Here is a 21,751-nt window from a genome sequence, read left to right on the forward strand (position 1 = left end):
GTTAAAATTAGATTTAATAGTACGTAAAACATTCTAAAATGGTTCGGGCACAATGCGGGGTGCCATCTTCAATGCAACATGACTTCTGCACATCAGTTAACAAGCAAGTCGTATAATTTTTGTTGAGTAAACCTTGTATGAAAATAGATTTATAAAATTTTTGTTCATTTTGATGGCTCCTTTACAGAACTCCCCTGAGACTATATAAAGACTTGTAATAGGAGTTTTAGGTAGTCCATAATGCCAGTTAATCTCAAGCGAGAGTGAAAAATTGTATATCTGTTGTGGTAAGTTATTTCACAGTATTTATTTGTGTAGAATCAACAACAAGAATCCCAAATCTACCTCATGCAATACTAGATGACAGCTAATATGGCGTCAACCTAATGGGTTCTCTCAAATTGAATAATCCTTCTACAGGCATTCTTGGCACTTGGAGAATAGGTGATAGGCCTAGCTATTATTTGTTCACTTCTCCAAATGTTATAGAAATGGACAAAAGTTAGTAATTTTAACCATCAACTTATTAACATCGTACAGTAAAACCCCGTTAGTCTGGTGCCAATCTGAGTTTTTTCTTGATTAAATATTTAGACATACGTTCAGCGACGATGAAGTTTAGAAGTTAGGGAAGAAAGGTATAGAGGAAACTTTAAATGGTACAGTTAAGTGGTGTCTAGGGCACAGTTCCTCGCCCTCATGAACTAGAACCCACAACCTTTGGTGGAGCAAGACCCTGTAGACTGTGCGATAGGAATTTACTAGAGCTGAAAGCACACGGTCGTCCTATAAGCAAGTTTCCTCGGTACCTTACTTCACTGTAGTTTAGCAGAGTTGTTTTGGTATGGTCTATGAACAATGGGCAGAGATCGTGCATTCTTGGAAAAATGGTGTTACCTAATCTTAACCTTTTTTTTACTCTACTTTAGCGTTATTAGAATACCCTAATGGCAAAACAATAGCCTAAAAATTTGAAGACAGCTCTCAATAATCTGTTATTCTCAACAATGCGGAAGTATTGAACACAACATTTAAAAAAAATAAAATATATTTGCTATAGAATCTGTAGAGTAGGTATGTCGAGGTGGTTGTGAGGTGGGAGCATGTACAGGGACGGAGTGAGAGGTAATGGAGGGGGCGGCAGGATGGGGGAGGTGTGCTGCCGTAGGTGACGAGTCAGGTGATACTTGTGTAGGAATGTCTTGCAGCAGATATCACAGGCGTGCGTCGTCTCACCAGCGTGACTCCGCAAGTGTGCAACCAGAGAGTGCTTGTGAGCGAATGCTTTAGAACACTGTGTACACTGGAACGTCTTCACGTTTTCGTGTGAACGTCTGTGCACCTTCAGGGCGTCTTTGGTCCAAAACGCCTTGCTGCACAGGTCACAGGAGAACCGTCTGTCACTTGTGTGCTTCATGTAGTGTCTTTTGAGAGACTCGTAGCTGTAGTACGACTGAGAGCACTGGTCACACATGTACTGCGGTTTCTCGCCTGTGTGTGTCTTCAGATGGCACTCGTATGTTTTCCTCTTCATGAAATACTTCCCACACTCGTCACATCTAGAAGTGGATATAAAAACAATATAAATATTTTAATTGAGTTGCCAGACAAAATAATAATATTTTTCTGCAACTGAATCTGTGTTTTTAACACACACAGCCAATAGATTTATTTTTATTTGAGCTACACAGTCAATAGATTTATGTAAAAAATGAAATCAAGAATCATGCCATATTTGTTGAGGTTTAAAAAGTTTAAAAAGAAGAATAGAAAAAATATATTAATTGGTTTGAACAATGAACATGTGATATTAAGGAATTACATGGGCAATGTACCAAACACAAGAATACTGTAAGAAGAATGTGGGTATATGAGATGAAGCGATATATGGATATATGGAGAAAAGAAGAGTGAAATGGCAGATGATGAAGAAGAAGATCTGTGAAGAGATAGAAGGTTGATAAGCTTTGTCAACAAACGGACCAGGAATGTTTGTATAACTATGTACATTGTGAGTGACTCACTTGAACGGTTTCTCCGCCTCGTGAGATTTCATGTGATTCTTGAGTGTAGACTTGAGTGGGTAGGCCTTGCCACACACAGTACACAGCCAGGGGCGAGCTTGTGAGTAGTGGCTGCATCTCCTCCTCAGCTCACTCTTGTCTACTGGCCCAGCGGCTAGACACAGCTCACAGGCAAACTGTTCATCTGCTTCATGTGCCTTTACATAACAGAATCATCACTTGAGTGTCATTATGATCATTTAAATGATAAATAGGTTAGAGTTTCAATCATTCAATCTCCTGACTTTTCCTGTCGAGACAATTATAAAGAACACCCTAATTCCATGAAAATGTTAGTTGGTCTGTTGAGACAACCCTTAAAGCTACTTCCAACCTAACTTGGAAGAAAGATGCCAGGCTTTCCTTTCACTTGACTGTAGTTTCCATATGCTGCATACCATGGAATTTAAATACACAGTACGTCAACTTTTTTTACCTGCAAACCTTCATGTTACCCTTAAAAGTATTATGCAAACGGAATAATTGTGGCTGTAAGTATAAACTAACTAGCCTACCTTCATGTGAGCCCGATAAGTGCTTTTGTAGACAAATGTTTTGCAGCACTTGTCACAAGAGAACGGTTTGTTCCCTGTGTGCAGGGTGTAATGCAACTCCAGGTTCTGGGCAGACTTGAACGGTCTTCCACAGATGTCACAGTTGAACAGGCCTTCTCCGCTGTTGGAAATAGACAGTGATAAAGCCTTGATATTCATAGGTAGGTTTAAAACCTGGTTATACACACAACCGGCCCATAACCATTGCTACACATAACACATATAGAAGTGTTAAAGATGCGATGGTTACAGCAACAGTTGTAACTCTGACCAGTGACCAATGTTAGTTCTTATCCTTAGTATACTAGAGTTAAGGACTATTATCCTTATCTTGAATCTCTTCAACTGAAATGGTACATGTCAATTAGTCATGGGGCTGGTATAGTGTAGAAAATAGGTATTTACTCAGGGGAGGTATAGAAGAGGCTACGATGCCAGCTGGTGGGCTTCTTATTAGCTGAGGGAACGCCATTTCCGTAACAAAACGATTTGTAGCCATCGGCCTCGATGGTCTAATGGTTAGCGTACCGGGCTGATGTGCTGAAGGTCCTGGGATCGAATCCCGCTGGTAGCTTTAACTTTTTGTCCAAGATTTTTTTATTATCAGCAAGTTTGGTTGGTTTGGTTCGGTTATGACAGTTTTATTTTATTATGAAGTCATTATAAATTTTAATTGAGCGATTTCTAGTTTTATTTAATAAACAGAATTATTTTTTTCTATTACACAACTTTTGTTATATTATTTCATTATCAGCAAGTTTGGTTAGTTCGGTTAGGTTATGATAGTTTAATTTTATAATTTAAAAAATAATAAAATTGAATTTGAGGCATTTATAATTTTATTTTATGAACAGAACAAACTATTTTTGCGATTAGTAAACCTTCATTGCCAAAGTGCTCTCTCTCACTGGGACGGGTGGCGTCGTCCTGTAATCCAGCTACTAGGAGGTCACGAATTGTGGATATTTATAGGGATGCACTGTGGATGCGATGCTCCCTGGTGTGGATTAACGTCCGCACTAGTGAGTACTACGACTATCCGCAGTACTATCCTGATAATTAGACCAATTCGTAAATTACAAGGAAATATGTGGTTCGGATTCCACTATAAACTGTAGGTCCCTTAGTTGCCATTAGCTGTATGGGCTATTAATTAACAGCTGTGTCTAAGGAACATGTCGGCCTTAGTCACTAACAAGACTACAAGATCGCGCTACTCATCCTACACTCATCCTTCACTCATATTTGGGTTAAAATATGCACATAGTGGCGTCCCCATCTTAACTAATTGATAATTGATAATTGACTACAACGCTGTTCACGGAGGAATTTTGAACTAAATGCCTCATTCGTACCTCCCCTAAGTCAGACCCTAGAAAATATTTGTTTTGAGGCAAACATATGGCTTCTCAGCCAGTTGCCAGAGATAATTAAAGATGTAAACAAATTTTCTGTGCTATGTTATAACATTGATGAGTCATTCCACCTTCACCAATGTGGCTAAATCCACGTTATTTAGCCATTGTAGTCACTCTTTCAAGGCTTTATTTGGATGTACGAGGGTTGTCCGTATATTAAGGTCTCCATTATACTCCGGTCGCAGCCGAGCTGGCAAGTTCAAACCTCAGACCAACATTGTTTTCCTTACTTCATCCCCTACTATGCTGGCCTTTTCCTAACCCTAAGTGACGATTAGTCTTAGTAGTAGTATAATATGTAATAGTATTACGAAGGTTGTAAAAGAAAATTCATGTACCCGCCAATATTGCAATTTGTGATAGGTATCTGTAGGAAGTTGATCAATCCATGTTGATTATTGTTTAAAGGGGACAAATGTGAAGGCAGAAAAGTTTCTTTACATAGAAAATGTGCATAAGTGGATTAAGGCGTTAGCAGAAACGTTACACATTTGCTCTACAGGGCCGTCAGCCTAAAGTTATCAATTTCTATTGATGCAGCTATTGAGTTTAAGGTAGCTTTGCTTGCTAGTCATCAAATTTCAGACTTCCAAGCCAAGGAGTCATAGACCGTAAATATTCTTAAAAAGAGAAGTCTATTTTTAGCTCTCTCTTTCAGTCCCAACGTGATCCTGCAACAAGCTATTTTGCTAGTGGGGGTCAGGTATTGTTTTATAACCGCGTACCTATTGTTGACATCAACAAGTGGCAGCAGCGAAGCGAGGTAGCGCTCTTTGGTCTTTTCAGTTATGATAAGTCTAGGGTATCTTGGAACTTCAGGACAGTTTCGGTTGGAGATTCGGAGATTATTGCATGATTGTTTGGTGACTTAATTCAACTTGTTTACAGTGCCCGTGTAAGAGCCAGCCCTATACCGGTTAGACCTGGCTTTCGGCCTAGTGGTTTACTTATCACAGACCCTAGAAATTTACCCAGCCATTGTAGGCTGAGGCTATCCTGGGCAAACGGGTGCGACCGCAGAATAGATATATGGCCTATATATATTTTTTTAGTGCAGGAAAAGTGTGTCGTAATCCAACTTTGTTCATACTTGGTGGAAGCAATAATTTTATTTTACAATGTATTTGATTACTATGACGATACTATAGCTATTATAGGAGTGAGAACAAGCTAGTATAGTCAATGGAGTAAGGAAAAGGATGCTGGTCTTACTCTCAGATTTGAACTACAGTCGAACCTCGTTGGTACGAACCTCGGTAAAACAAATTCCGCAATAGGACAAATTTTTGTAAATCCCCTTGAAACTTTCATAAAGGTTAAAGCTAAAAACACCGCTATACAACATAGTAATTAGTTTAAACACCTCCATAAGACGAATTTATATGTGACATGGGCTCAGCTTTTATACAACCAATATTCTTAGCACAAAACCTCTACAAGACAAATATCCATAACACGACTTTCTCATGATCTTAACCTCCATAGTATGTAGTTTTCAAAACAAACAGAAGCTTGTCTCAACATGAAACCCCCACCCATCCCTCTTCCGTCCTCTCCTTCCTTCTCAGAGCGCGGAGAAACTTCTATAAGACAAATAACGGCAGTATTAAACCTCGATAAAGCGAACCCTTTTTGTAGAGTGTCCCATTAATACAAATTTTTCCCCTATCCCTTGAAATTTGTCTTATAGAGGTTCGACTGTTGTTTAACTAGGCTGCGACGTGAGCGTGATGGAGGCCCTAAGTTACGGGCAACCCTTGTATTTTATGTACAGATTAAAAAAGTCTTGTACATGAGAACCTTATTCATTGCTTGTAAAAAAGATTAACATAGCCTTTAAAATCAACCTGTGTTGTATAAATATAATCTTAACTTTGCCATATACAAAATTTCACCTGTGTACAACTCTCATGTGACGAGTAAACATCTTCTTCAGTCCAAAAGTTTTATCGCACTTTGTGCAGGTAAATGGGGCTTCGTGAGTTTTCATGTGAAAGAACAAGTTTGTCTTTGTTTTGAACATCACACCGCATTGGTTACACCTGAAGTTCCTCACTTCATTGTGAGCTCTTGCATGAGTCGCAAGGTGACTTTTCTCTCGGAAACGTTTACCACAGACTGTACAGTCGTATGAGCTCGGTTTCAAGGGTTTTATCTTTTTCTTACTTCTACCATCTTTCCTGACATTCGGCTCACACTGATCACTACTCAACACAGTATCCGCTGTGTCGTCATCTTCAATGTTGCAACGGGTGTTTTCTTTACCTTTTGACTTAACAAAATTTGTTCCTTTTTCAGTCTTATCTTTTAATTCAGAATCATTGAGGTTTTGTTCGTTAGGTAGAGACTCTGATAAAACTTCCTCAGGTAAAACGTGCGTTTGTTTAATTTCTTGAGAGGAATTGTGATGTTTTGGCTTGCTTCCCTTGCATTTATCATTTTCTTCTTTTTCAAGCAGTACTTCTTTAGTCTTAAGTGATCTATTAGTCAATGTAGGTCCAGCATCTGAACTGTAAAAAAAATAAAAATCAAATAACTTATTCACTAGATTTACTTTTTTGGTGAATTTATATTTAAACAAATTTTTTAGTTATAGTAAGATACTTTTAAAGTTTTAACCATTTAGGTCCTAAAAATTGACAATCATGTGTAGCTTAAAAAAAAATCACTTACAACTATCTATTCCAGTGACAAATATGACTGAAAGGTGAAAGCTTGCCTGGCATGTTCTGCAATCTGGGATTGCAAAACAAACCTCGTCTTGGTGAGTTCTGGTGAACAACTCAAATGGAGTTCACTAGTCTGTGGGAGAGGTAACCAAAAATGGGGGACTAATTGGACATAAGTTGACGGATTGCCCCAATCTCATTAACAAGATGAATTTCTGATGAGGGATTCTGCTCATTTTTGTTTCATAATTTTTATTTTTTTTAATAAGATTATGAGTAAACACAATACATGGGCATAATTTAATAAAATTGCAGGGTGGAGGTAAGAATTGCACATCCCAAACTTCATTATGATAAAATGGATACATTACCTACTGCTACTAGAAGAAAATCCAGCGGCATTTATTTTTGGAAACTTCTTTTTTATAGGTCTCTTTGTAGCAATTTTCATTTGTTTTTTTATATTATCAGCCTTTTCCTTAGAAACATTATTAAGCTGGATTTTGTTATTTTGTTTTCTCTTCACACTTCTAAGAGCTTTTGTTATTGAAGCATCAGTAACTGAATGTATTCGAGAAAGCTTGTAATTTTTTGAAAACAGGGACTTTTCGAAGCTTTCAGACGAACAGATGGTGTTCATTACTTCATCCGCTTCTTCAGGATTATTTTTTACAAAAAGTAATAAATTTGGTTCCAAATCGTCTTTGACCAGTTGTTGAGAAACCATCATTGATTCAATTTCAATCTGAAACATAGCCGAAATGTATGAGGACTAAAGACAGTGCACTTGAAAGTCATAATAACACAACTAATTGTAGAAAAGTAAAACACAAAGTCCAGGTGAAATAAGATCCAAAGTTAAAAGTCAAAATGTGTAAAAGAAAGTTTTATCAGTTTCATAAATTTGGGGCCGATTGTGGTAAGCCTCTAATGTGATCCCTTGCGGCCGTGTAGATATAATTATTGTCTCCCTTCGCCGTAAAGACATCTTAATCGTCTCCCGCGATTGGAGCAAAATGTATTTCCGGCGGTTGTGTACACATCATCATCGTCTTCTATGATCGCGGAAATATATAACATATCCCACGGTTGTGAGGAGATTATCGTCGACTACTGCTAATGAGGCAAAATTCTGATCTTTTCCCTCGGTCATGAATGAACATTATCATTGTCTTGCGCGATCGCAGTAAAATTCTGATAATCCCTCGTGGCAGTGAAGATATCATTATTGTATCTCCCTCGGTCCTGAAGAGATCGTAATCGTCTCCCGTGGTCCTGAAAACATTGTAATCACCTCCTGCAATTGCGGCAAAATGTTAATCATATCACGCAGATGTGTGAAGATCATCATCGTCTTCCGCAGTCGTGGCAAAATTCTGACTTTTTCGCGGTATTGTGGACATAATCATCATCTTCCGTGATCGCGGCAATATTCTGATCATTCCTTGCAAGCTCTGTATCATCATCGTCTTAGGCCATTGCGGCAAAATCATAATCATATCCCGCGGTCGTGTAGACATTATCATTGTCTTCTGCGATCGCAGCAAAATTCTGATCATCCCTCCCAGCTGTGTGTCAACATATATCGTCTCCCACAGTTACAGAAACGTCACTGTTGTCATGCGCGATCGTGGTAAATTAAAAATTACAGGTAGAAATACAAAATTCACTCATAATTACCAATTCAAAAAAACTCACGCATAATTCCTGAATTTCATGGACGGTGGAAACCCTGTATATATATTTCAAAGGGGCACTACTATTGTCAAAAACGGGCCTGCATAAATCTCCTATAAGAAAAATTTAATTGTTCCAGATTATAAATAAAGCTCAAAACTGTCAGGGCAAGAAACATATTCTTTCTAGTACCAAAAAAACATATTTGTAGTGAAACTAAAACCCAACGTAAAGGAAGAGGTGTCCATGTTGCGTATTGAAGTCAAGTATTTCCTACAATACCTTGCAACTCATTATTTTGATCATTGTTTGTTAATACAGTAAAGTTAAGCAACGGTAGGCATACTAAAGTCAACATGACTATCAGAGAAAACATCAACATACCTATTTATTAACCCTAGCAGTGGCCAACCATCGTCTGGTGACGGTATGACGTTGATGCTTAGAATGGCCAATGTCGTCTGGTGACGGTATGGGCCGAAATTTTTTTAACGGTAAAAAAAACACTTACAATCAACTCAGATGAGAATAATATATATACCATTTGAAAGATCACATTCTGAACTTTCATTTGATTACATAAAACAAACCCTGTAGCAGGTATATAACAATGTCACGACGATTAGAAATCAAATGAAATTTTGGCGCGGTACGACTTTTGCAGCCGACACTTGGGAACTGGCAAAACACGTCTTGTTTGGCATTACCCTGCTCGGGTAATTTTCGTCTTGGGATGTTGCGGGTGGTACCACTGGATAGCCATTGATTTTATCTTCATTGTGGTAGTGATATTTATAACTAAATATTGATTGCACAATCGGTACGATTTTATGAAAACAGCTGTTTTCGAAATTTCTAAGAAATGGCCAACAGTCGTCTGGTGACAGTATGGAAAATACGAATTATATACAGTGAAAGTTATTATTACTAGTCATATAGTTTTTTTTTTTTTTTTTTTTAGGGAGAGGAGGGAAAATGCTTTTACGCACACAGGTAGCCAGCCTGTAGTGTGAGACTCCTGAAAATTGTCAGACTACTCACTAAAAAACCCCCTCTACTCTGTTGGACACAGACCTGGAATTGTTTGTCACATTACTTCAAGTCAGGCCAACATGTGACCTAAGCCCTCAGGGCTCGCACCGTTTCTGGCATTTCGATTCTTAATGACCTACAACCGCATCCCGGTCAAGGTCGATCTTCTTGGCGCGGAGAATACCCTGGATATAATGTGACACACAGGTCCAATTGTCCTCACCCTCCGTCATAATCGGTATGACCGTGTCCACCGACAGCAGTCCTATTAACTGTTGAGCCTCCAGGCGGGGCCTTTCCCAGCGCTGGCAGTGGAAAAATGTATGTTCCACGTCATCGAGAATGCCTGGGCAGTATATGCAGTCGGGTGACACGGCTTTGCCCATCCTGAACAGGTACGACCGGAAAAAGCCGTGTCCCGTCAGAAATTGGGTGAGGTAGAAGTCCACCTCTCCGTACCGCCGATCAACCCAAGGTTGGACTTGCTGTATCAGTCGCCTGGTCCAGAGTCCCCGTGTCTCCTGTTCCCAGCCCTCCTGCCACAGCTGGTAGGTGCGGGTGCGTTCCTCTGTTTGTGCCTCGTCCTCCCCACGGCGCCGGTAAATTACCTTTCTCTCCGCCGCCAAAAGTTTGACGGGGATGACTCCAGCAATCACCAGGACGGCGGGCTCGGACACTGTTCGGTAGGCAGATGCTACCCTCAGTGCTGCCTGACGCTGCACTCGGGCGAGCCGCATTCTGTATGCCTCCTTATTTAGTGCGTCTGCCCACACCTCCGCACCGTACAAGAGTACGGACTGGACCGAAGACATTAACAGCCTTCTACGACTGGACCGAGGCCCTCCGACATTGGCCATCAACCGGCTAAGAGAAGAAACCACCCTAGCGGCCTTGTCCGCTGTACGGAAGATCTGATCCCACCAGCTAAGCTTGCTGTCCACCATGACCCCAAGATACTTGGCAGAACGAACAGTTTGAACCTCGACGGCTCCCACCCTCAACGGCACGATGGTGTCAATCCGTTTTTTTGTCAAAATCACGATCTCGGTTTTGCTCAGAGCAAGCGAGAGACCGTGGTCTGCCATCCATGCGTTTATGGTACGCATAACTCGGTTTAGCTTTAGCTGAGCCAGCTCAACGCTACGTGCAGCTATCAAAGCTGCAACGTCATCTGCGTACCCAACCAAGACTGTTTCCTCAGGCATTTCAGACCTCAGAAGGCTGTCATAAGCGACGTTCCAGAGGTCTGGGCCGAGTATGGAACCTTGGGCAGCACCAGAAGTGACACTCATCGTCCGCGGGCCCTCCGCAGTGTCATACGTTAGGAGGCGAAACCGGAGATAATCCTCTATGATGCGCATGAGGTATGCCGGCACGTGGAAGGTGTTCTCCAGAGCATCCAGCATATCGCACCACCTCGCCGAATTAAATGCATTTCGCACATCGAGCGTTACGAGCAACACAACCCTGCGAGAGTAGTGGGTAAAATCCTCAGCTCTCATCACGGCTTGCTTCACCTCCTCAATCGCATCAATCGTTGATCGCCCCATCCTGAATCCATACTGACGAGGGGAGAGGTCCCTCGCAGCGACAACGGCTGAATTTAGCCGGGAACGGATCAATTTCTCGAGGACTTTGCCAGCCGTATCCAACATACACAGAGGTCTGTAAGAGGATGGCAGATCTGGGTCTCCCTTGCCCTTCCCAACAAGCACAAGCCTAGCTGTCTTCCAGCACAAGGGGAAAACCCCTTCAACCAGGCAGGCGTTATACATGCTCAAAAGGATCAAGGGGTTGGTAGTCAAAACCTTCTTGAGGACTTCACCGGGCACCCCATCGGGACCAGGAGCCTTGTTGTTTTTCAGGGATATGACGGCCGCCACCAGCTCTTCAGGGCTGAAAAGTGGGACGTCGTCCACCCTTCCATAATCCCGCAGTGGGCGCAACGCGTGAGCCGGGAAAAGGGACTCGACTATCCTCTCCATAGTGACCCTGTCCATGACGGAAGGTGGAGAGCGGGTTCCAAGTTTCTTGGTTACAAGTTTGTAACCCAGGCCCCACGGGTTGGAATCAACATCGTCCCTTAATTTATCCCAGCAACTGCGTTTACTCCGATTGATGGCTCGACGAAGATACCTCCTAGCCACCCTATAAGCATCCGACTTACGCCGTCTGTCTAGGGGTTCTCTAGCCCTGGTAGCAAGTCTTCTGGCCCTCAATGCCGCTCGACGCAATTCCGCAATCTCGGCAGTCCACCAGTACACAGGACGCTTATTGCACCGGTATCTCCTGCGAGGCATAGACTCATCGCAGGCCGAGACAATCAGTTTCATCGTGGATGCAACTAACGCCTCTGCGTGAGGCACGCCAGTTGCAGGATGAACCCCTGGCGTTCTTCGTAGGATGGCTCCATTGAATTTTGCCACGTCCAGTTTTTTAATGTTCCATCGAACGGGCACTTGACGGAACGCTGCCACTTGTCTCTGGTGACCATCCAGGACGTCAAAAATTATGTACTGGTGGTCACTGGCCGTGTAATCCTCCAGGACTCTCCAGGCTCTGATCCTTGGCAAAAGAGACTCAGATGCAAGGGTAATGTCTGGGATCGTTCCCCGCATCCCAGGGCGCCGGAAAGTTGGCGTGTTGCCCTCATTGACGACAACGAGTCCGGCTCTGGCAGCAAAGTCCAGAATGTACTTGCCCCGGGAATTTGTGAGGGTCATTCCCCACTCGACAGCCCTAGCATTAAAATCCCCACCCACGACGACGTGTCCTGTGGTATTGCGCACGCTCTCTTCCAGGCGGTCTATCTTCTCACGAAAGTCACGGATGGCCTCATTGGGAGTGAGGTAGACACTAAAGTAAGTGACATCCCGGCACCGAACCCAAACGAAACCTCGGCCCTTCGCGTGACCCCGTACTTGTACTGTAGCTGCATTACGCGCCCAGATTGCAGCAGTACCAAGACTATCAGGGAACCAAAAAGCTGGATCCCTATCACGGTACTGGTACTGTTCGCTGACTAAAAGCGCGTCGACATCGTGTTCTAGGGCAAGCTGACATAGAAGTGCGTCAGCCGTCCTGGATCGCTCAAGATTGCATTGAAGGATTCTTATCTTCGTGGGAGGGCTTTCGCTTGTTGTAGTGCAGATTTAAATGCACTGCACTGTCCAGACCCAGCTATATGCTTCAAGTGTTTTTCAGCGAGCCCATTTTCTTTGCAAAGAAAACAGGACTCGACTTGGCAGTCCTTACGGATGTGACCGACCTCCCCGCACCGAAGGCAGTTCTTGCTTCGGTCGGGTCCCTTGGAATGGAAGTTTCGGGAGGAATGGCCGAAACAGAGGCATTTAAAACACCTCTTTACTTCCACTCTCCGTCTGAGCCTGCAGTTGATCCAGCCGACTCTCAGATGTTGGAGTGCCAGCACCTTATTGGCATGTGCGTCTACCATTTCGGCGACCGCCATCCGCTGCTGGCTCCTATTCGGTTTTGTGAGCCACACCTTCAGAAAAGCCGTTTGCCCACCAAACTCGGGGATAGCTTTCTTCAGGGCTTCCACAACATCAGCCTCCGTCGACACACAATCAATGTCTCGAACCTCGACTGATGTCTTTGGCTCAAGAGAACGGACGGTGCCCTGGCCTTCGACAGCTGCCTTCAGTTCGGCAGTAAAGGCTGCTTTGTCTTTCGACCTACCCAGTTCAAGGAGAACGTCCCCGCCCCGGGTTTGTCTAATCGACCGTACAACCGTATCGGTCTGCTCTGGCTTAGCATTGGCCTTTATTGCACCCAAGATCTCGGCAAAAGATCTCCCCCCTGAGGGTTTGACAATGATTGCCTCCATCCTGGGCTTTTTTGGCCGCAACCTTTTAGGTGCAGGCACCGAACCGGGCCCAGTTTGGGCCGCGCCAGTTGGCTGTGCCTTCACTGCCTCATTTTTCATGGAGGCGACCTCCGCCCGCCTCAATTGCCTCTTCTCCTTTTTGGAAAGGCGTTTTTCCCAAACAGCTCCTGGTGTCTCCACCACTGACCCCTTTCGGGAACTTCCCTGAAGAGGGGTCGTGGGTTGCTGTGCCAGTTGGCGCCTCGCTCGAGATGCAGCTACGTCTGAAAAGGGTCTGGGCACAGCAGACGAGACGTCCGTCTGAGTCGCCTTGGCCTTTACCGTGGTCTTTTTGGTCTGGACACCTTCTTCTCTTTTTGGAGGACTCTCCAATGTGGAAGGCCTCCGACGTTTCTTAGAAGGCAGCGCTCTTTCATCGGGCAGGGACACCACCTTTTCGGCAATCTTTTCCATGGTCGCCTTGCTTACCAAACGGCAGGCAAAGACGAATCCAAGGTCATCCTCTAGTTTTGCCATTCCATTTTTTACCACTTGGTTTATGGCTCTCTGGGTCCGGAAGGTGTCCAGCATAGCCTTAATCGTCTTTTCCATGTCACGGAGCCGGGTTTCAATGTTACTATCTGCGTCAAGATATTCCTGACGCAGAAGCACAATCTCAGAGCTTTCCGACCGCGACGTCGCTGTGAAGGTTTCCTTCGGCATCCCTACAACAGTTCCCGGCAATGCCAGTTCGACATCTACATCGCCAACATTTTCTGGACCGTTTCCAGCTCCACTTGCCGAAAGGGATCCTAACGGGGGGAACGTAGAGCACTTGAAAGGTGCAGGTGGCGGAGATGTCCTTACGTTTTTCGGTGGTGGCGACCTCTTAAGCTTGGAGCTTCGATCAAAGGGGTTTTGCTCCACTTCAGACGCTTCATTTTGCTCATTTGAGCTCCTATTCAATGATGTGTTTGTAGGATTTTTATTAAAACTCATCGTGTTTTCTCCAGCGCATCGTGCGGCAAGGAGCGGCCCGGAATCAGTCAGGAACGGGTATACCCTCGGGGACAAAAAACCCCTACCCCGGTTCCCCGGGGCCCGACCTCCGTTTGCCCAGCACCGGATACCTGACATGCCGGGGGTCGCCCGTCGCAATGCAGAGCCCGACCTCTGCATCCATGCCGCACTCCCTGACCAAGGACCGAAGTGGCTGGTTTCTCACGACCCACTGATAGACCCATCGGCAGTGCAGAGCACACATCAACCCCTGCAACACAACAGGGGCACTCCCAGGGACTCCCAGTGAGTTCGTCGGTCACCCTTTTAGTCGCCTCTTACGACAAGCCCGAGAAGGCTGCGGTGCTATTCTAACCCGGTACCGCACGGGGAACTAGTCATATAGTATATCATTTTGAAGAGGAAGAAATTTAGATTCAGAGAGTGGCAGCCCTGCACTCAGGGTTATTTCTGTATGCTCGCATGTAGACGACGGAAGTGAGTCATTACTGCTACAGTCTGTCAGCTGTCTTGTATTGCCATAGTTTGTTTGTGTTGTTGCCGGTAATAGTTTTATCCGCGATTTATTACTAAATATGTTATTAGTTCGTAGTGTTAGTGTTAGTGAAGTGTTGTGTGTGTGTATAACAGTAATCTTCATGCATAAATATTACTGAATTGTGTGAAATAGTGTTCATAAAAGGTTGTATTTTGTTAGCATCATGTCCTAATATGACGATTCTGACATTCAGAGATTGTTGTACCTATATAATGATATACCCAAGGTGTTATACATTTTTATAAAGATAAATGAATACACTACAACATGTTTATAATGGTTTGGGGGTAAAAAATTGTGTAAAAAAGTTATAGCCTATACTAAATAGGCCTACTACTGTATTTTGTTAGCATCATGTCCTAAAATGACGTTTCTGACATTCAGAGATTGTTGTACACTACAACATGTTTATATTGGTTTGGGTGTAAAAAATTTGGTTAAAAAAATTATATAGGCTAGGCTACTGTACTAAATACTGTACACTCCATTTTCTCAAAATACGCAAAAAATTCAAAACGTTCTCAAATTGATACATAGCCTAATCATAGGTGAAAAAAACTTTTTACCATCATACTTATGACTTTTTTGGATTGCTTATTTCATTAGCTTTACAAATATGTAGGCTACATATCATCAGCCTACATAATGTTTCACAACACAAGCAAACACTGTAGGCTATAGTTTACACTTATTTGCGGTTTTGCGGTTATTGTATTATTATGTCCCTATTACGTACCTAAAAAAAAATATTTCTAACATGTTATACATTTTTATGTAGGTAATTGAATACACTACAAGATTATTATGTTGGTTTGAAGTAAAAAAATTTGGTACAAAAGTTGTATACTAAGTACTGTGAATTTTTTTTCTCGAGAAATCGCTAAAATATAAAAACATTATTTTATATACGTATGTTTATAAGTAAAAAGTTATTTTTACCATAAACTTTATGACTTTTTTTGAGTCCTTACTTCATTAGCTTTACAAACATGTATATATCATTATTAGTATACACATATATTATAGAACTTTTTACAACATAAACTAACACTGTACGGTTTTCAATTTTTTCGGTTCTCCGTTTGTCATTATATTTTGCCCCAAAAACTTATAAAAAAAAATATTTTCCTAACATGTTATATATTTCTATGTAGGGAATTAGATTGTCTACAAAATGTATATAATGAATTTCCCATAAAAAAATCCGTAGAAAATAAATACCGAGGCCGCTTTTGAAATTTCAAAAAAAAAATTCATTTTTTTTATTTTTTTCACTTTACCGATAAAATACACTATCTAAATCATTATGATATTACTATTTCTAGATTCTCCTGTTCTTTCCGAACAAAATGAATATGAGGTTGGCTAGGTTTACTTGTACGGTTGAATTTTTACGAATTTTCAAAAAAAAAATTTGTCTGCAAATTCGCCAAAATGGGTTGGCCATTCCCCACTTTTAACATTGGCCACTCCTAGGGTTAATTACAGTTATAGTACAATAGTTATTATAATTATAATAAGTAATAAAAGAGGGTTGTCTCATAGCCAAGAAAGTCAACTATGAAAGTTGTAGTGTTGTCATAGAACAGTTTAAAAGTGTTTTAGACCGTTTTAGGTGAGTTGGGGGTTAGAACAATTACCAAAAATTGAAAAAGGTTTTGTTTAGTAGTAGTTGAATGATGCATATCCAAATTCCTACCAAAAGTCACACAACACAATAAATAAAATAACATTCAACCAAAGATGCCTTTTAACTTACCAGTGGCTCCTCTTCCAGTCCCTCTTCATCACTTTGTGAGTAATCAGGCTGACAGAGTTCAACAGACGAAGTTACGCTGATGCTACAATCTATCGTATTATCTTCAGATTCTGGCTCAGATTTGACTTCCATGTCCATCTCTACCTCAACCATCTGCCGAGACAACTCTACTGCATGTGAGCTAGTTGGTATGGAGGTTTGCGTCATTCTGACCTCACTGAATAAAAATATACAAAATTAAAAGATATTATAAAATAGAGAGGCCTACACAATAGGATTGCTAGGCATATTTGCGTATAATTAGACTTCATGCATCCTTGGATTTTTTTGTAAAAGCAATGGTTCAAACCATGTTCAGATAAAAATAAAATCAAAATAAAAGTCGGAGATACTAGGAAGTACCTATAGTACCGGTAGCCTACCTATTAACTATTCATCACCATGAACCTACAGATGGTTCTCTGTGTGAGAACACCAAGATTTTGTACCTAATTTAAAATATTTTTTTTTAAGTGTACAGTTCTGCAGAGAACCTGTGATATAGCCTGTTATAGGATGTATTCGGCCTATTTTATCCGTATAACTTAAAAAAAAAACTTAACTTATTTTGGATTAAGTACTAACATAGGTAGTTTAATATCAAACAACTACACAGGTAGATAATTTATAAGTAAGTTAGGGCCTACCGCCTACGTTTATATTTGACATGATACCTATGAAACTTGACCTTTCCTAAAATGTGACCAAACATATAAAGTTAATTATTAAAGTACAGTACCAGGTTTTGTAATCCTGTTAGTCCTGGGATTAAAAGCTGCTAAATCTTAGTATTTCAAGGAATTACAAACCGGCTGGGATTTCGGGATTGAGACCCCTACTTGTATCGGATTTGTTAACTTATTGACTAAGATCAGCTGTTTATTTAGCCACATTAAAAGCCCAGAGATCAAGGACAGCTGGGCCAAGTTTCAAAATTCTATCAATCAAAAAGCTACCGGTAAGTTACTGAAATTTCTTAGGAGCGAACGGGTGATCTTCTGATTGTTATGCAAACATTATAACCACTTAGCTACCTATCTAAATATGCGAGAGACCTCATTAAGTTACAATGTTAACAAAGATAAATTAATCGTAGAACTGAAATCTAAATTGTGCCATTAATTTTACCAAGTTATGTATCAATAAGTTACAGTAGAATAAGTTAATGAGAAGACAAGACAATCTACCGACTTATCAAACCCATAATCAAATACCCCGCCACAGCAAACCTGCAGACTAAGCGAATTTCCAATTGCCTGATTGGATTTAGGCCTATACTAAAATGTCTCCTTAAAAATATCACATGTATTTCCTATTTAAATAGAATTAGTTTAACGAGTACTTAGATTTTCCACAACAGGGAGGGTAAAAGTAATTTTTTGTAAAATTACTCGTTTTAATTAGTAGGTATGGGAAATTTGCTAAAAGGCTTGTTTTTGGCTGCATGGGTATGGTATTGCTTGATAAGTTATTTAATATACCGGTACCTACCTATTTATTTTAACTCAAACTTGAGTTATAGCCCATAATCTCTCTTGAGAGAGTCTTGAGTAGTGGTGGGAATCACCGAATTAAAATAACCGAATCAATCGGTTATTGATGTTAAACAGACTAATTCGGCTATTTTATCCTGATTTGGTTGAATTAGTCTTACCGAGCGATTTGGTGATTTAACAAAAAGTTTGTTAGTTAAATTTATTTTACAATTTTTAATTTTTACCTTTTTGATGTTACAACTCCTAACTTATAAATTATTACAATCTGATATTTTTAACCCTAAAATTGTTAGCCTACACCAAAATATTGCTTTTATAAATAAAGCAGACAAGTCGAAAACAGTTTAAGGACGTAAGTAGGTACAGTAGAACCTCGATAGTTCGACACTGTGGACTTAAGGGGTGTCACTATCCCTCCGAGTGTCATGCGTCGCTGCAGCTACTCACGAACACTGTTTACGGCGAAGGCTCTATGACTGACAAAATCGGATTGAACTGGATCGAGTTAGGTATCATTCTTTTCGTTATATTCTAAGCTTTCTCCAGAGGTCTGTCTCTAAGCGCTTTATGTTCTCCGAGCCGATCGTAATTGTAGCAGACAGTTGACGTGCGTATTTGTAAACAGGTTAGTTAACCTCGGACCGATGACTGATGTGTTTTATTATGTTTATTATTGTTTTAGTGTTAAAAATCAAAAGTAGTGATATACGTGGTGCATTATAAGAAGATTTAAGTGATTTTGAAGGGCTGGATGATGATCCTGAAGAAGTAGGTAGTGATATTGATGTAAATTATCAGCCAGATTCCTAGCTATGGTTAGGCTATGCATTCTTGTACTGAAATCTGTTTTTGCCCATAACTTATTTATTTGCAAATCTACTTCCTTATATTATTATATATTTGTAATCCTCATAAAATTTAGAACAAAGTGGCTATTTTCAAATATTTATAGGCCTATAATTTATACAATTTCATTGAGCGCAAACTTATTTTTTTTTTTCAATTTTTCCAAAATAATTTTTATTTTTAAGCCTACCGGTACCTAAAAAAATTTTTTTGAAACAAATATTCCTTAGGTTTTATGTATGATATTGAAGCCCATGATTTTCCAAACAAAATGGTATATAGAACAGTAGAATTAACATTGTTTTAAGCTTTTCAGATCCGTTTTAATAAAACCTTGCAAATGCGCCAAAAATAGGCGGACATTAAGGCCTAAACTATGGACACTCGGAGGGCTATCGAAATGTCGAACTATAGTAAATGGAGTTTAATATACAGAAGGGACAGTGAATAGGTAGGCCTAATGACTAAAATTGATTCGGTGATTCTTTCAACTAAAAATAACGGATTGTCGCTAAAAATAACTGATTGATAACTTATTCGGTCATGGAAACCATTCGTTATCCCATCTTGAGGAATCGTAACTGAAATATGTGGCCTAAGTTTAATCGCCAAATCAATACATAATCGAATCACTGTGACGATAACTTATGTTTAACTAGAATGAATAAAGAGATCAAAAATCCATTGACCATAATAGCCTAACTTAGGAAAAAAATGTAGGCTACTTGTATAATTGTGTAAACTTACATTGATTTTGAAACTCATCATGTAGTATCATAACAAGTACCCTACCGTACATAATTACACTAACCTCCATCAATTTTTCTCCCAAACTTTCATAAAAAAACAAAATTAAAACGCCTATTTTACCCCTACATCCTGCTATTTCAATATTTTCAATAGGCTACATTACAAATACAAAATACAAAACAAAACAATGAAATGAAAGCCACTTAACCCAACATAACAAAACAAATCAAACACAGCAACACAACATTCCAATCCAAATCCTGTTTGTTGTTTACAGTACAGTGATGTCAAATAAGTGGTTTAAAAGTAAGATTTCCCTTGCCTATTATACTCATTGATTATACAGAATAGTATGTATACTATGTACTATGTGTGTCACACATCTTTATCTAGGGTTGAACCACATTTTTATCTACGGTTAAACTGGTGGAACTATTTAATTAGCTTAATAATAATGGTTTTTTGTATTATGTTAGTTTATGATAATGGTTAACTATAAATACCCCCACCACAGCAAACCTGCAGACTAAGTGAATTTCCTTTTGCCTAATTGGATTTACACTAAAATGTCTCCATAAAAATATCATAACGGTCATGACAGACTTAAATTCTTGACTTTGAACTGGCGACCATACTATTTTCTAATCAAAGTTCAAAATAATCAACTTCAAATCAATTGTCAAACATTTCATTACATTAATTTTAAATTTAGTGTTCTAAGTTATCCTGCTACGATGGACAAAATTAAATTAAAATCCTGGAGCTCGTTAAAATTAAATTTAATATTGAACATAAAATTTTCAAAAATGTTCGGGCTCAATGCGGGGTGCCGTCTTCAATGCAACATGACTTCTGCACATCAGTTAACCCACATGCATAGTCTTATTTATTTACCAAAAATACCAGTTACACTGAAACGTTAAAATGAAAAAAATACCCCCGCCACAGCATTAGCAAACCTGTAGACTAAGCGAATTTCAACTTGTCATGATTACATTTTTACTAAAACTCTCGATCCATAATAAGACATATTTATTCCCAATTTAAATAACATTAGATTTAACAAGTGCTTAAGTTTGCTGATACGGGGAAGGTAAAAAGTGTTTTTGACCATACGTCAATAGTATAGGATGAAATAAATAAATTTGCCAAATTTTGTCAATATATATCCATAAACAAGTAAACTACAACAGTTTTCATTGTCTCCATAAGAATAACATAGGAATTTTAAATTACACTATTTTTTAATTTTATCTGTGACAATTAGGCATACAACAGTGCTTTAATATACTAAATTATTTTTTTTAAGCTCTACAAAACGGTTTAAACTTGGGTCTACACACTTGATTAAAACTGGGTTATATCACAAAAAAACTTATTGTTTCTTTTTGATAGATCTTGTCAGTATTTCTATTTATAGAATACTGACATGCTGACAAACATACTGACTGAATCAGAAAGTTTGTTTTTTGAATTCAGAGAAGTAAATGTTCATGAAATTTTAAAGATCATACAATCACTACCAAATAAAAAATCTACTGGTTGGGACGAGATTCCTGTCACCTTAATCAAAGAGTGTAAAGATTATATAGCTATGCCAATCTGCACATTAATTAATCAGTCACTGTTTACAGGTGAATTTCCATCAAAACTAAAAATATCAATTGTTAGGCCAATTTATAAGAAAGGGGATAAAAACTTGATTGAAAACTATCGTCCAGTCTCATTGTTACCTGTCTTTTCAAAAATATTTGAGAAAGCTGTAAATGTTCAATTACAGGAATATCTAGAGAAAAATAAATTAATAACCAAAAGTCAACATGGTTTTAGAAAATCTCATTCCACCAACTCAGCACTCATCTCTTTGACAGTACAGTGGCCGCCACTTGTGGACGCCAGTACTGGACGCCACTACTGTCCCCGTCTGCAGGGGGCTTTAACTGACAATATTTACAGGGCATGGGACAGGTCACAGACCACTGCAGCAATTTGTTGTGACCTGTCAAAGGCTTTTGATTGTGTAGACCATGATGTTCTGTTAAAAAAGCTAGAGGTACATGGAAT

General features: G+C 40.0%; 1 protein-coding gene across 3 annotated transcripts; it reads right to left on the reverse strand.

Annotated features, from left to right (window-relative positions):
• Positions 1-1,030: 1,030 nt before the first annotated feature.
• LOC128990774 (oocyte zinc finger protein XlCOF6-like) lies at positions 1,031-19,830 on the reverse strand. Of its 3 annotated transcripts, XM_054413351.1 has the most exons (8): positions 19,808-19,830; positions 19,749-19,770; positions 16,557-16,773; positions 7,076-7,449; positions 5,931-6,545; positions 2,579-2,738; positions 2,025-2,221; positions 1,031-1,559 (listed from the first exon to the last, which is right to left on the reverse strand). In XM_054413351.1, exons 3-8 carry the CDS (start codon positions 16,761-16,763, stop codon positions 1,055-1,057), a joined length of 2,058 nt encoding a protein of 685 aa, XP_054269326.1. In that variant the 5' UTR covers positions 16,764-16,773; positions 19,749-19,770; positions 19,808-19,830; the 3' UTR covers positions 1,031-1,054. The 3 variants fall into 3 exon arrangements, with proteins under 3 accessions (XP_054269326.1, XP_054269324.1, XP_054269325.1); XM_054413349.1 differs by having other exon boundaries at positions 19,749-19,830; XM_054413350.1 differs by lacking the exon at positions 19,808-19,830 and having other exon boundaries at positions 19,685-19,775.
• Between the last annotated feature and the right edge of the window lie 1,921 nt (positions 19,831-21,751).

Source organism: Macrosteles quadrilineatus, unplaced genomic scaffold (assembly GCF_028750875.1).
Source record: "Macrosteles quadrilineatus isolate MER2022 unplaced genomic scaffold, UCM_ALF_1.0 Scaffold_3__2_contigs__length_128488019, whole genome shotgun sequence".
Classification (NCBI taxonomy): domain Eukaryota; kingdom Metazoa; phylum Arthropoda; class Insecta; order Hemiptera; family Cicadellidae; genus Macrosteles; species Macrosteles quadrilineatus.